At 34.3% G+C, this 14,973-nt stretch overlaps 1 protein-coding gene across 3 annotated transcripts; it reads right to left on the bottom strand.

Annotated features, from left to right (window-relative positions):
• Positions 1-1,976: 1,976 nt before the first annotated feature.
• On the bottom strand, positions 1,977-14,295 carry LOC138322686 (dnaJ homolog subfamily B member 14-like). Of its 3 annotated transcripts, none has more exons than XM_069266721.1 (10): positions 14,134-14,295; positions 12,259-12,448; positions 11,421-11,566; positions 11,088-11,216; positions 10,466-10,522; positions 9,666-9,745; positions 7,918-8,027; positions 7,570-7,733; positions 4,133-6,429; positions 1,977-4,073 (listed from the first exon to the last, which is right to left on the bottom strand). In XM_069266721.1, exons 1-9 carry the CDS (start codon positions 14,264-14,266, stop codon positions 6,317-6,319), a joined length of 1,122 nt encoding a protein of 373 aa, XP_069122822.1. In that variant the 5' UTR covers positions 14,267-14,295; the 3' UTR covers positions 1,977-4,073; positions 4,133-6,316. The 3 variants fall into 3 exon arrangements, with proteins under 3 accessions (XP_069122822.1, XP_069122823.1, XP_069122824.1); XM_069266722.1 differs by having other exon boundaries at positions 4,179-6,429; XM_069266723.1 differs by having other exon boundaries at positions 1,977-4,027; positions 4,179-6,429.
• Positions 14,296-14,973: the final 678 nt, after the last annotated feature.

Below are 14,973 nucleotides of genomic sequence, written 5' to 3'. Positions count from 1 at the left end.
ACATAACTCTCAAAGCTGTAACATGGAGCTTACAATGTATACTTTAATCTGGGACGATATGGACCAGAACAACAAGAACAGGGAGGCTTACAATGTATGGACTTCATCATACCATAAACTCTCAAAGCTGTAACATGGAGGCTTACAATGTATACTTTAATCTGGGACGATATGGACAGGAACAACATTCATCATACCATAAACTCTCACAGCTGTAACAGGGAGGCTTATATCAAATAGGGAACGTTATTACATCAGTTGCAAAAGATGTACTGTTATATCATATACTTTTGAAAGAATATGGAATAAGAAACGTTATTTATCATAATTCATTCGCAGCTTTTATGGAAAGACACTCAAGTATAACAGACAGTGAATGTATAATATTCAGCTGAACACAAGAAAAATTCTTATGATACATGTATAGTATTTATATTATTAATGCATTTGAATAATTATAAGATGATGTTGATACCTGTTCAATGATTGTTGACTTGATGCCTTTATGTGATAAGTTGTTTTATGTGTACAGTTTGTAAAAGAGTTGATCATTATATATTAATACATATAGTGTATGTTTGTATAGAAGTTATAGAATGTGAGATACAGGATTGTCCTGTTAGAACAGAAGTTTTTGTCCATGTTAAGCTTTGTCTTCATGTAGCCTTTTTTGTCTGAATGAATTTCACAATATCATATGAAATAAAACATTTTACTGACATTTTACCATAATTTTCTTTTTAGGTCATCTGACCCCAAAGGTCAAGATGACCTATTGTCATCGTGCACCATTCCGCCGTGCCAAATTTGGCCAGAAACATCCTTAGGGGAAAGGGAACAGATTTTGTATAAATAGTGACTCTGACCCCCTGGGGCCTGAGGGGCGGGGCCCAATAGGGGACATTTTGGTAATATTCTTTAAAACCCTACTTGTCAAAAAATTTGCAACAGATTTTAACCAAATTTGGCCAGAAACATCCTTAGATGAAGGGGAAAAATTTATGTATAAATGGTTACTGACCCCTCTGGGGCCCAATAGGGGGAATAGAGGAAAATGTCTTCAAAACGCTATTTGTCATAAAGTTCTTATTGGATTTTGACCAAATTTGGCCAGAAACATTCGTAGGGGAAGGGGGAAGAGATTTTGTATAAATGATGACTCTGACCCCCCTGGGGCCTGAGGGGCGGGGCCCAATAGGGGAAATAGAGAAAATTCCTTCAAAACACTACTAGTCATAAGGATCTAGGTTCTTATTGGATTTTGACCAAATTTGGCCAGAAACATTCGTAGAACATATTTTATATAAATGGTGACTCTAACACACACACACACACACACACACACTCACACACACACACACACACACACACACACACACACACTCACACACACACACACACACACACCCCTGGGTTAGGACGGGTGGGGCCAAATAGGGGAAATTTTGGTAATTCTTTAAAACGCTACTAGTCATAAAGTTCTCCTTGGATTTTTACCAAATTGTGTCAGTAACAGTTTTGGGGGAATGTGAAGAGAATTTGTATAAATGATGGCTCTGATCCTCTTGGGGCAGGAGGGTTTGGGCCCCGATAGGAGACGATGAATTTGTTTTGAAAAAGCTAGTAGTCATAAACACATCATAAAATTTTGGCCAAACTTTATCAAACAACCTTTTGGGAATGAGAAAAGATTTTGTAAAGTGACTCTGCCCAACACTGTTGTTTAGGTTTCTATTTCACCAAATATTTGTTTTTCCTTCTTCTTGTATAATTTGTTGAAATGATTTTCAGATGAACATTAAGGCCCATGGGCCTCTTGTTATTCAATTTAATTACCCAGGGGCCATAATAAATCTGGTGCTGATGGCAGCAACAAACCTGGTTTATAGTGCTATCACACTGAACTTACACAGAAGGCAAGCCCTCGTGTTCAGACAGTTGTTACTCAATACAACATTGAACAACAAACATGTGAATAATGGTACGATTCTGGAGTGTAGTTTATTGACAGTGATTCAACACTGTAAACAAAGGGTGGACAAGAGACATCAAACACAATCAACAAGGTACAATGATGAGTATATATACATGTGCTTATGTACATGTACCTTTACGATTGTTTTAACCCCACAAGGGTTACATTTATTATTAAATCCGTTTCTATATAAAAATGTTATAACCCCACAGTGTAAAAACATCGCCATACAAAGTCCACAGCAAAGGGAAAACATGTTGGCATCTTCCTATTTAAGATCTGTTAAAAGTTCAATGTTTATTTACATACATAACTGAATTATAATGTTGTAGAAAACACTTGTATTGCATTAATAATAGTGAATGAATGAAATAATTTTTGCTTAAAACAATGTTTCCATTGAGCCTGATACTGACCATACACACATCTTGATTCAATATCTGATGGTGAGAATAAATCAACTGCCACAGGATATAGGTACATGTAATTGTAGTTAAATGATAGCAATAAATAAAGCTTACTTTTAGAATACAGAAAAAGCAAATTAGTGTGGATTTCTAATACATATATAAAGCATTTTATTAATTATCTAATATTTTTTCAAAGAAGAAGAGATAAATTGAGTAAGAGCTTTTCATTTATAAATCTCAATCAAAGGTGATGTTGTCCTCTAAAAACAGTTTAATATCCAAAATGAGGAGTTTTGTAAATAAGAAATGTCTTTCACCTCCCTCATTCCATTTATGATCATAGAATAATGATTCTTTATAACACAAAAGAGTTCGACATATTTGACTAGAAATGTCTAACAAATCAATGCCCCCTGCCTCCTTGTCTCAAAACGGACAGGATGGAAGCATTACATGGCCCGTGCCTCCCCATTCCACGGTGGTGGGAGCATCAGAACTGAGATACAAATAGTACAGCCAAAAACTAAGTCAAAAGTACAAGTCTGAGGAGCATAAAACTGCTAAGGTGTTTTACCAATGTTTAAAAAGTGACAAAATCTAGCATTTTACTTGATGTACTAATTAAAAACTACTGATGAATGCTTACCTAAGTACAATCTTTACCTTAAATGAAGATTCATAACCTTCTCATGAGTGAACATATACCTAATATATATATGCAACCTGTTAAAACGAGGACTGATAATTTGTATTACGCTTTATTGTTTAGTCATTACAGATTGTTATTATAGCATGGGTTGTCATATTTTGGACATGCATCGATGTGTAACATGCATCGGGTGTTCTAACACATCTCCCTTATTTGAAAAATACCTATGTCTCTCCTAATATGAGGTTATCACCCTTATTTGAAAAATACCTACAGTAACGTGCCAAAAGTCTTAGTAATTTTCATTTTCCCTATATACAATGTATTTTTACATTTTTTCTTTGATTTTTCCTTATCTTGTCTATTGGCGGATTTTACTCAATTATGGCATACTTATAGAGAATTATTTACACTTTCAGCTCATAATATTTGTATAATTTTCCAATATTTTGTTTTCAAAATATATATCTTTTTTGTGCACTACTTACACTTATGACGTCATTTCTTTCTTTGTTTTTACCAAAATGGCAACGAAAAAGTATTGTGTGGTAATGAAATACGGTTTTCTCAAAAAGTGCATGAAGGAAAATTATGTAAATATTATAAGCTGAAATTGTAGATAATTTTCTACAAGTATGCCAAATTTGATTAAAATCAACCCCTAGATGAGTTCAGGAAAAATTCTAAGAAAAAATGTAAAAAAAAAAAACATAGAATATATAGGGAAAAAATAAAAATTACGAAGACTTTTGGCACACGACTGTATGTCTCTCCTAATATGAGGTTATCTCCCTTATTTGAATAGTAACCTACGTCTCTCCCTATATGAGGTTATCTCCCTTATTTGAACAATACCTATGTCTCTCCCTATATGAGGTTATCTCATTTATTTGAACAATACCTATGTCTCTCCTTATATGAAGTTATCTCCTTTATTTGAACAATACCTATGTCTCTCCTTATATGAAGTTATCTCCTTTATTTGAACAATACCTATGTCTCTCCTTATATGAAGTTATCTCCTTTATTTGAACAATACCTATGTCTCTCCCTATATGAGGTTATCTCCTTTATTTGAACTCCTTATTTGAACAATACCTATGTCTCTCCTTATATGAAGTTATCTCCTTTATTTGAACAATACCTATGTATCTCCTTATATGAAAGGGTTAATTTGATAGTGTCCTGTTACAGTGATAGGTAATTTACTACTTCTTCAGGCATGAAATTATCATTCAACAAATAAGTAGATGACAAATATGAAGGATTGAAAACCATCTAAGCATTGATATCAATGAATTGAAAATTCTATCTTTTAGTTAATGCACATCACATTACCTTTTTCGTGTTGACAACCATTTTACAAAACAAAAAAAAGTTTTTTTAGATTACTGTTAACCAACTTACTTTTGCACTGGCATACTAAGCAAGTTTTCACTGAGACTTAATTTCGTGATTTTGACTTTTCTGATTCTACTTTAATATCCATATTGAAACATTTTGAAAGCGATTTATTTTCTTAATTTCTTAAAGCCCATGAAACACGCTAAATTTGATTGCACACAAAAATAAGTTGGTTGAAATAACAATATGATTAAAGGTTCAGGCAAAAACTTGCTTAATGGAACTTTCCCTTTATAATGGGAACACAATAACTACATACTCTCAGACACTGTTTCAGTTTCTTTGCATAACAAATCTGTCACCAAACTTCAGAAAACCCAAGGGTTGAGTTAACTACGGGAATCTAATGCAACCCTTGTTTTTTTTTACATGGCTATCTGTATAAACAGATGACATTTTACAAATTAATTAGATTAGATAGTCTAGTAAAAACAGTGACAGTTGACAGAATAATTGCACTATCATAGTAATCAACATTCGTACAAAATATCTCCAAAGACACTTATAAATAGAAAGTTTTATATTTACACAAAATCATATAACAAATTTTAAATACAAAGGATAATAAAACATCATATATTAACTGTCTCTGAAAAACAAATCATAACGTTACTGTAATATATGAACATTTCCATCACTACAACATCAATCAACCATAAACACAAACATCCATTTTACATACTAGTATATGTTTATAGAAAAAGGTCTGTGTACATTGTATCTATAGGCTAACCGAGTAGATTTTCTTTTAATTTTTGAGCCCACTCGTTTTTAGTGAAATATGGAATGCATTATGCAATAGAAAATTAATTTGTTCAAATTTATAGAACATATGTAAGTTCTTCTTAGAAATTCATATCTATTAATAATCCATTTTTACACCTAGACTCTTTGTATGTAATTCACAGAAAAATCATTATGTAAATCATATTTATATTACATACACAAATCTAGGCACACTTGGACTTATGCAAAAATAGCTATAACTTAATTTGATAAAATTAAAACCCATATGAAATTAAAAGGAACAAAATTTCAAATGAATTTGACAAGCTAAGACAATATCTTTGACTGTTGCTAGGATACACTCTGAATTAAATAACACATCTCCGATACATATCTATCTCATGTGGTTGTCTACTCAAGCACTTTACACATGTATATCACTTGTCGGACACACACCACAGTCTGTAATTAACAAAATCACACACACCAAACTCGATTTCACACTCCAGTTTCTCATCTTCTTCACACATTATGGTCACACAGTCTAATCTGGACAAAAATGAGAATACCCAATTTTCAATAACACATCTATCTTTTTTAAAGTTACCACAAACAAGTGAAAATGCCAGATGTTTTCCTCTTCATCAATTTTCAATACTGATAGGCTCAATAGAATTAAAAACACCATGAAATAATGTACATCTAAAATTCATCACAGCAGTCCACATCTACTACCAAGGACAACCAAAAGGAGAAGGTTGTTTATTTATATTTAACCAGCTAGACTGCTATGGTTTTTTTGATAGAATTTGAAATTCACAAATAGGTACCTTTATATATTTAAATCATATATTAATTTCATAGTTTATTTTCTAATAAAATCATACACAACATGACACTTTATGTACAGTTTTATATACCCAATATGTTAATTTGATGTTTCCTTTATCTTAACTCATTATACAAAATTGAGCCTACATATCACATATCTGGTAACAGTAAAGAGACCCGACGTGTTACAGGTCCTCAAGGATTCACCACTCCACGGGTTGGTCGTTAGGGCCACAAGGAACCTGAAATGTTCCATTCTGTCATCACAGGGAAAATGAAAGGAACCACCATCATCACAATCCGATTGTTAAACAAACTCTATCATGAAGAATAAATCTTATTCAGCTGATCACACGAAGGAGTCTCTAAGTTGCTGGCTTTTTCATATAATTTTCCATCTGCATAATTCCTTGCTCTCCACAACATATTTTCCTCTGCGCAAAAAAAAAAAGAATTGACATATTAGTTATAATTTAGATTGAATAATAATATTTTTGTATTGGATATTTGCATATTACATGGTTATCTCCCTTGCAAGTAGCTATGGATTATTACATCATTACCTTGAGAGCAAAATTTATGTTTTTTTTTCTAAAACATGACGTTATACTGACATAAAAACACAATGCAATAATCAATAGCTACCCACAATGGTAAGTAAATACAGAATACATAACAACAAAACTCAGCTTATACTCTGCCCCAGCCCTTTCCCACACAAACTACAAAATCGCCATCAACAAACTACCGTCTCGGTATATGTCACCACTGAAATAGCAAAAGGCTAACATGTGTTTACCTGGTAAGCGGCTTGCAAGTGATCAGAAACTGACCACTCTATATAAAGACATGGGCAATCAAGCATGAAGCAGTTATGGACTATAAAGTAATAGCATAGTTTGATAACCCGTTGTAACGAATTTCATATTTTTAATTTCTGGTATGGATTATGAAGTATTGGACTCTCTTCAATTTAAGCTAATAAGCAATCCATAATAAATCTCATACACGAAACTACAAACAGCTATACAGACTAGTTATCTCTTAATTTAGAGTTTCTGTTTAAGGTAACAGGGTGCAGAATTTAAAATATATTTATTACCTGCCTCTGCCAGGGATCGAACTCGGGACCTCTGGATTACTAGTCTGACACTCAACCGATCGAGCTAAAGAGAAGTTCTCTCTAGCCAAGCGATATATTGCGGCTAGTATTAACCAGGGTTACATACTCCCCCTCCAGGAATCAACTCGTCCTCGAGTTTCCAGGGGTTACAACGATTCCTTCGCAGGTATCGTGAAGTATCACTCCGAGTCCCTACACGGGCGCCAATGTAACAGGGTGCAGGATTTACAATAAATTTAATACCTGCCTCTGCCAGGGATCGAACTCGGGACCTCTGGATTACTAGTCTGACGCTCAACCAATCGAGCTAAAGAAAAGTTCTCTCTAGCCAAGCGATATATTGCGGCTAGTATTAACCAGGGTTATATATAGATTGGAAGAACAAAACTACAGATCTCTGACCCCCGATTAAGCTTAAAGTTAACAATCCTAATATCAATCTTCTACTTACTATAGCTTCTCTCCCTCCAACAGTTTTGGCGTAATGATGATATATACTCTTCTTCTACCTGGCGCTCTAACCTCCGTAAATCGCTCTTGAATTCAACTCGAAAATCTCTTTTTACATAATAGGGAACTTGAAGATTTCCTGTTTTTCTCTGAATAGCATATTTTCTGCAAAGCAAGTAAATTCTAAAATTAAACAATGAAATACAATAAATATTAAAACAATAAATAATAAAATTTACAGTTAATAATCTTTCAGCATTATAACATTGCTTTGAGCAATGAACACTTGATTCTTGTGACAATATGACCATGGTCACAGATAGGTTTGTTTGTAGCAATAATCACTTACTCTGTTTTATGCATGTTGAAGAGTGGATCACTGACGAAGAAACTACTAAGAAGGGATAGAAGGACTAGTAAGATAATTGGCGTTAACTGCAGTAGTAGAGTGTAGCTTCCCTGTAAATCAAACAAAACACATTGATATTACCTCTGATATACATACTGTAACACTTAACATTGGCTCACCCTGTAAATCAATTACATCCCATTTTTCATTGCTTTCTAAATGTAGCAACTTCTATTGCTGGACTTATCAATATATAACGCTTGGTGAGACATCAAGAAGGCATTTTCATTTTTCAATCGATTTTTAACTGGTATCTATATGATACTTATTTATCATAACATTACACACTTGGACGTGTACTTACGTCGCTGGAGACATTACTAGCACGATGATGTACTTACGTCGTTGGAGACATTGCCAGCACGATGATGTACTTACGTCGTTGGAGACATTACTAGCATGATGATGTACTTACGTCGTTGGAGACATTACCAGCACAATGATGTACTTACGACGTTGCAGGCATTACTAGCACGATGATGTACTTACGTCGTTGGAGACATTACTAGCACGATGATTTGCTTACGTCGTTGGAGAATAGCACGATGATGTACTTACGTCCTTGGAGACATTTCTAGCACGATGATATACTTACATTCTTAGAGACATTACTAGCACGATGATGTACTTACGTCGTTGGAGACATTACTAGCACGATGATGTACTTACGTCGTTGCAGGCATTACTAGCACAATGATGTACTTACGTTGTTGGAGACTAGCACAATGATGTACTTACGTCGTTGGAGACATTACTAGCACGATGATGTACTTACGTTGTTGGAGACTAGCGCGATAATGTACTTACGTCCTTGGAGACATTTCTAGCACGATGATGTACTTACGTCGTTGGAGACATTACTTGCACGATGATTTACTTACGTCGTTGGAGGCATTACTAGCACGATGATGTACTTACGTCGTTGGAGACATTACTAGCACGATGATGTACTTTCGTCGTTGGAGACTAGCACAATGATGTACTTACGTCGTTGGAGACATTACTAGCACGATGCATGATGTACTTACGTCCTTGGAGACATTACTAGCACGATGATTTACTTACGTCGTTGGAGACATTACTAGCACGATGATGTACTTACGTCGTTGGAGACATTACTAGCACGATGATGTACTTACGTCGTTGGAGACTAGCACGATGATGTAATTACGTCGTTGGAGACATTTCTAGCACGATGCATGATGTACTTACGTCCTTGGAGACATTACTAGCACGATGATTTACTTACGTCGTTGGAGACATTTCTAGCACAATGATGTACTTACGTCGTTGGAGACTAGCACAATGATGTAATTACGTCGTTGGAGACATTTCTAGCACGATGATTTACTTACGTCGTTGGAGACATTACTAGCACGATGATGTAATTACGTCGTTGGAGACATTACTAGCACGAAGATTTACTTACGTCGTTGGCGACATTACTAGCATGATGATGTACTTACGTCATTGGAGACATTTCTAGCACAATGATGTACTTACGTCGTTGGAGACATTACTTGCACGATGATTTACTTACGTCGTTGGAGACATTACTAGCACGATGATGTAATTACGTCGTTGGAGACATTACTAGCACGAAGATTTACTTACGTCGTTGGCGACATTACTAGCATGATGATGTACTTACGTCATTGGAGACATTACTAGTACAATGATGTACTTACGTCGTTGGAGACATTATTAGCACGATGATGCTGATGGTGATGTTGTGTATGTCTCTGTCTGTGTGTTGTGTACACATGATCTGAAAAGATTAATGTCAGAATTATACAAAGAAATGGTTTATCATGATAGGAAAATCATGATAGGAAAGAAAGAATTTTAGCAATAGACCTTCAATATTACAGGAAACCCAAGTCTCATGCAAAATTATCGACGTTAAATATAATCAAATGGCCAACTAATTATAATGCCCACACTACCCCTCATTTGTGACCATCAGTTTAATGATATTTTATTTTGGTAACTATTGACAACCAAATGGCATTTGATGTTTTTAAAATTATAACCATTGATATATTGGTTCTCCACAAAAGTACAATGACCCAATTTCCATTACAACATTGTTTTCAAAAGAAGACATTTATACACAGTCCCCATAACTCCTGTGTAGTTTCATCAACATCAGTTAATAATGTTTAAGACAGTCTGGACAGGATTTGAATATGATAGACAGAATCATTCCAGTATAATTCCCATCTAACATCTTTTTTGCTAAGTCTTTCACCTGTTATGAAATTTAACCACTATTATTACAACACAAAATCAAATATTCAATGTTGTGCATTTTCATCTTGTTTATAAAAATAAAACAATAATTCTGCTTACAGCATAAATTGTTAAAATACAAGTAATTATGTATATTATTTAAAGTACATATGAATTTTGTATGGAAACACCATTGAACCCGAAGAAAGTTTTGATCAAAGCCAAATATCAAACATTTAAGCTGTAGAAAACTTACTTGTGGGAAATCCTCCACCGAAAAACATGTTAAACAGTTCTTCTGGAGATATATCACCTGTGCAAGAATAATACAATGATTAAAAAACTGCAAAATGATACAGTGAGGAATTGACAGGCATAATTCAAATTTATCTAATGTCAATTTAATGATATACTGGTAGTCATAATTTTGATACATGAAACTTACATATTAAAACTTGATATTTTACACTATAAAAAATATGTACATGTAATTTTATGAATTAAACTTCTTAACCAAGTATCCTACAGTTGTTATAGAAAATGTCTTCAGATTTATGAAGCTACATAGGATTGATTTTGTGATTAGATGGACAGTAAAACACGCTGACAATATATTCACAAGATTACTACACTGAACACGTATTGACAGTGTAACTTTGATCACAGGATAGGTGTATATGATTAATTAAAATAAGATCTTTTAAAATTTTGATCAAATTGATTTATTTTGTGCATTTTATTAGAAGAATCATTAAATGTTTTCCTGCATTGATAACATTTATGAACTGTTTAAGAGCTAGGTTATGAAACATTAAAGGAGAAGCACATGTTCAATTACATCTGCTAAACAGGAACTTGGCTGATGTCGTTTTACTTGCCTTCAAAACCATGTGTGTAGTCATGGTGATGACCTCTCCGTGAATCTGTTGTATCTGTCTCAGGACCATATAAATCATACTTCCTTCTTTTCTCTGTGTCACTGAGAACAGAGAAGGCGTTACCAATGGCTGCAAGGAAAAGACATAAACAAAAAATATATATGTATAAATAGCCCATTAATGATATCTCAAAAGGAACTTTCCTTAAATATCTGCGTATAAACTGTATATGATTGCACAAATTTATTTTCTCTTTACCGTTTGTATAGCTATTGTGGTAAATGTAAGAATTAATCATTGCACTAAAATGTAAAGTCAACTACTGATGAATACCTTTAAATGCCTCTGTAGCTCCAGGAGCTTTGTTTTTGTCAGGATGCATCTGTAAAGCTAGTTTCCTATATGCCTTCTTTAAATCATTTTCTGTCGCATCTTTCTGCACCCCAAGTATATCGTAGTAATCCTTGCATTTCTTTACCCTAGAGTAGGAGAAATGGATATACAATATTTACAGTAGACAGTATAATTAAAAGTGAATAAAGGGGGAAGGTAGAGACATCCAACGTCCTCAAGGTGCTGGTCAGTGAAGGTTCAGAGGAGGAATACAAGGTGGATAAAAGAAGTATTCAACAGGGCTCCGTACAATAGACAATATAGTTAAAATGACAAATGGAAATGGGATGGAGCATCAACACCAAGGATTCTGTACCAAAATAACTCCTGTTGGGTGATGGCCTAGCCATCCGAAACATGTCAACTAATTATAAATAAATTACTTTTGCACACAATCCTTGGTGTTGATGCTCCATCCCATTTCCATTTGTCATAATGTTACATTTTGCGTATAAGTATAAATAACTAATCACTTAAGGAGCTATATGTACGATAACTCATCATGATACATGCATTTGTGTGAATATTGACTGAACAAATTCTACAGCTACAAATCTACTGTATATCAAGTAAAGTTTAATTGAAACTTCATTTTAGGACACAAATAATCAAAACAAACAATGAAATTAAAGAACAAATCAATGTCACTGCTTCAGCTTTCATAAGAAAAACTCAAAAATGAAATACATACACCACCCAAATCCAAAAAGTAACTATCTAATACATGTATTGAACGTATAGAGCATGTACAACTTGTATAGTATCACTATATACTAACCTTTTCACTGCATCAATCTGATCTTGTGTGTAACTTTTCTCCACCGAATCAGACTCCCCAGGGTTATCCTCCGAGGCCGCCCTTCCCGTACTGCCTCTCCTCTGTCGCACATTTTCTTTTGTGCTGTCTTCTGTATGTGGCTTTTTTCCTGCAGTGGTTCCATTCATAGTACTTATCTGTTCCAGTAACTCTAAAAAGACAATTGTATAAAATGTAAATGAAGTTCAATCAGCTAGACTGTTGAGGGTCACAGTAATAGTACAAATGGTGCATTAAAAATTAATCTTCAAGACAACAGTTTAAACGTGCTATTGGTTTGATTCGTTTATAACGTCCTTTTAACAGACAGGGTAATTGAAGGATGTGCCAACTATATGTAGGTTTATAGATGGAGGAAAACCAGAGTACCAGAGAAAAACCACTGACCAGCAGTCAGTTCTTGCCAACTGCCCATGAGATTTGAACTCGTGACCCAAAGGAGTCAGGACTTTTTTGGTGAAGACCTGGCCCCGATTTCTCGAACCAAACTTAAGTCCAAAACTGCATTAAGTCGAAAGTTTCATATAACTTACATAAGGAGAAAAACTTAAGTTTTAACTTAAGTCTGCACTTTTGTTTCGAGATATCGGAGCCAGGGCTTGTAGTTATCAATTATATTCTAACCATTCACCCAATGCGTCCAACAAAAATACATTCCTTATTCTATCCACTACGCACATGTACACATTGTCATGGATATATATCTTATGATAAATACTTCCAGTATATGACAAGACAAAAGTGTATAATGGGCCAGAATTGAAAATACAGCAACCACATTTTTGACCATTATCATTGGTCGAAAACAAGGAATTACAGAGAGAAATTCATGGGACTAAATTTAATTGTCCACAATCCAAACTGATCCACACTAGTCTAGAAACATGTACATTTAATACTTTAATTTATAACCTTATTTCGATTTTGCACCCTTAGTAGTTTGGTTCTGCATGGTCATAAACACAGGCTTTCCCAATATCAGTATTTCATAATTTATGGATTACATGGAAGTTCATATTTCCATATAAGTCTTGATGATGGACTTCTTCAAAGTTGACTTTTTGATATAAAAAGAAGAATTTGCCATTTGTTGATCTTATTATTGATGTCTTAATATTGCTAACACATTAACTCTAAAGGCCAAGACAAGAAATCCACTACATATAAATTACAGAAATTTGTGCTTGCATGGTGTTCAATAAATGGAGTGCTTCTCAGATAAAATGAGGACCCAGTCCCTTTGTGTAATATGAACTGACTTTCAAAAAGAGGAATACTTTCAATTTTGTTACAATTATAATCCGTACCTACACTGCAAAAATGCTGTAGTCATACATTACAGTCACATTTTTTGGCACAAAAAAACTATCCGAAAGTAGATACTCTAAAATAGTGGTTTAATTTTGTACCATTTTTGACAAATTGTGCCACATTTCTTCTGTATTCTCGATGACTATGATAGCTGATGGTTTTTTTTTTTCAATAACGTAATATCAGCCATTCGACGTGATGTTCAGATTTTCATACTGCGAGTGGAGACAGCTAATATTAGCCAAGCAAAGCCAACGTTACAGCCACATGACAATCGGACAAGTTGATTGAATTGTTACATCACGTATATTTCAACATCTTGTCTAAAAGGTCAACGATAACCAATATGTTAAGTCAAAACAACTTCATCAAAACCCATTTAAGACACACTTTTTTGGTAAACTATTGGTCAGAAATAGCAACGATATCTCAAATAGCACAGTCACTCGATCAGTGATCATCGCTAGCGGTGTTCCATTTATGATCAACGAATAGACTGCTGTAAGAATGTAATCCGGATGTTACCTTTCGCTTTTTGTGAAGGATAGAGTCTTTCTGCTTTGTTGAGAAATTTTAAAGCTTTTGATTTCTCGCCTTCCGCCAAATACTTCTTCGCAAGCGAAATACATCGCTCGCTTTCGTCCTTATTTCCATCCATTTTTGTTTTACATGTTACAGGAAGTGGAAAATTTCTGCAACAGGGAATTTGATTGGCCAGAACCGGTAGACTGTCTTATAACTCAATAGCAAGAAATTGCGATTAAGAAAAATAACCGATGGAAAACTGTGAAAAGAATGTATCATTTAATATTTAAAACACAATTTGAAAACTATTAATAACCCCAGTACTAGAAAATGGTCAAATAAAATACATTTCCAACTGTAAGACGAGAACATCGAATAGCCAATAGAAAACGCCGAGACATCGTCGTTCGGTACAACAGAAATGATGACGTTTCATTAGTTACCTCCCTTGATGTGGTCGTAATGTAGACTTGTAAAGTCAGCATCGACGGTGAAAATTTTGCAATTAAAAAAAATGCAAGTTACATTCAAGTTCATGAACCAAGGACACAATGACATCAGCGAGCTGTCTACAAAAAAGAGAACTTATTTGACAACAACGTAGCAAAACCTAGAAATGTATTTAAATTTCTGGCCAAGCCAACCGAAAATGCATTTTTCATTTATACTTGCTAACTGGCCTATAAATTTTCTAGACCTACTGTACAGTAGGTTTTAAAGTTTTTGGTATCTATGGCTTTTTTATTTATAAAATGAGGCTCTTCCTTGAGCGATTAATCTGTTTCATTTACTATCTATATTTTGCTTACAAAGATTTTGATCAAAATTATTTCAAAAAGT

Source organism: Argopecten irradians, chromosome 5 (genome assembly GCF_041381155.1).
Source record: "Argopecten irradians isolate NY chromosome 5, Ai_NY, whole genome shotgun sequence".
Taxonomy (NCBI): Eukaryota; Metazoa; Mollusca; class Bivalvia; order Pectinida; family Pectinidae; genus Argopecten; species Argopecten irradians.
Note: the sequence above shows the minus strand (reverse complement) of the source record. Positions and strands in the feature narration are given on the sequence as shown.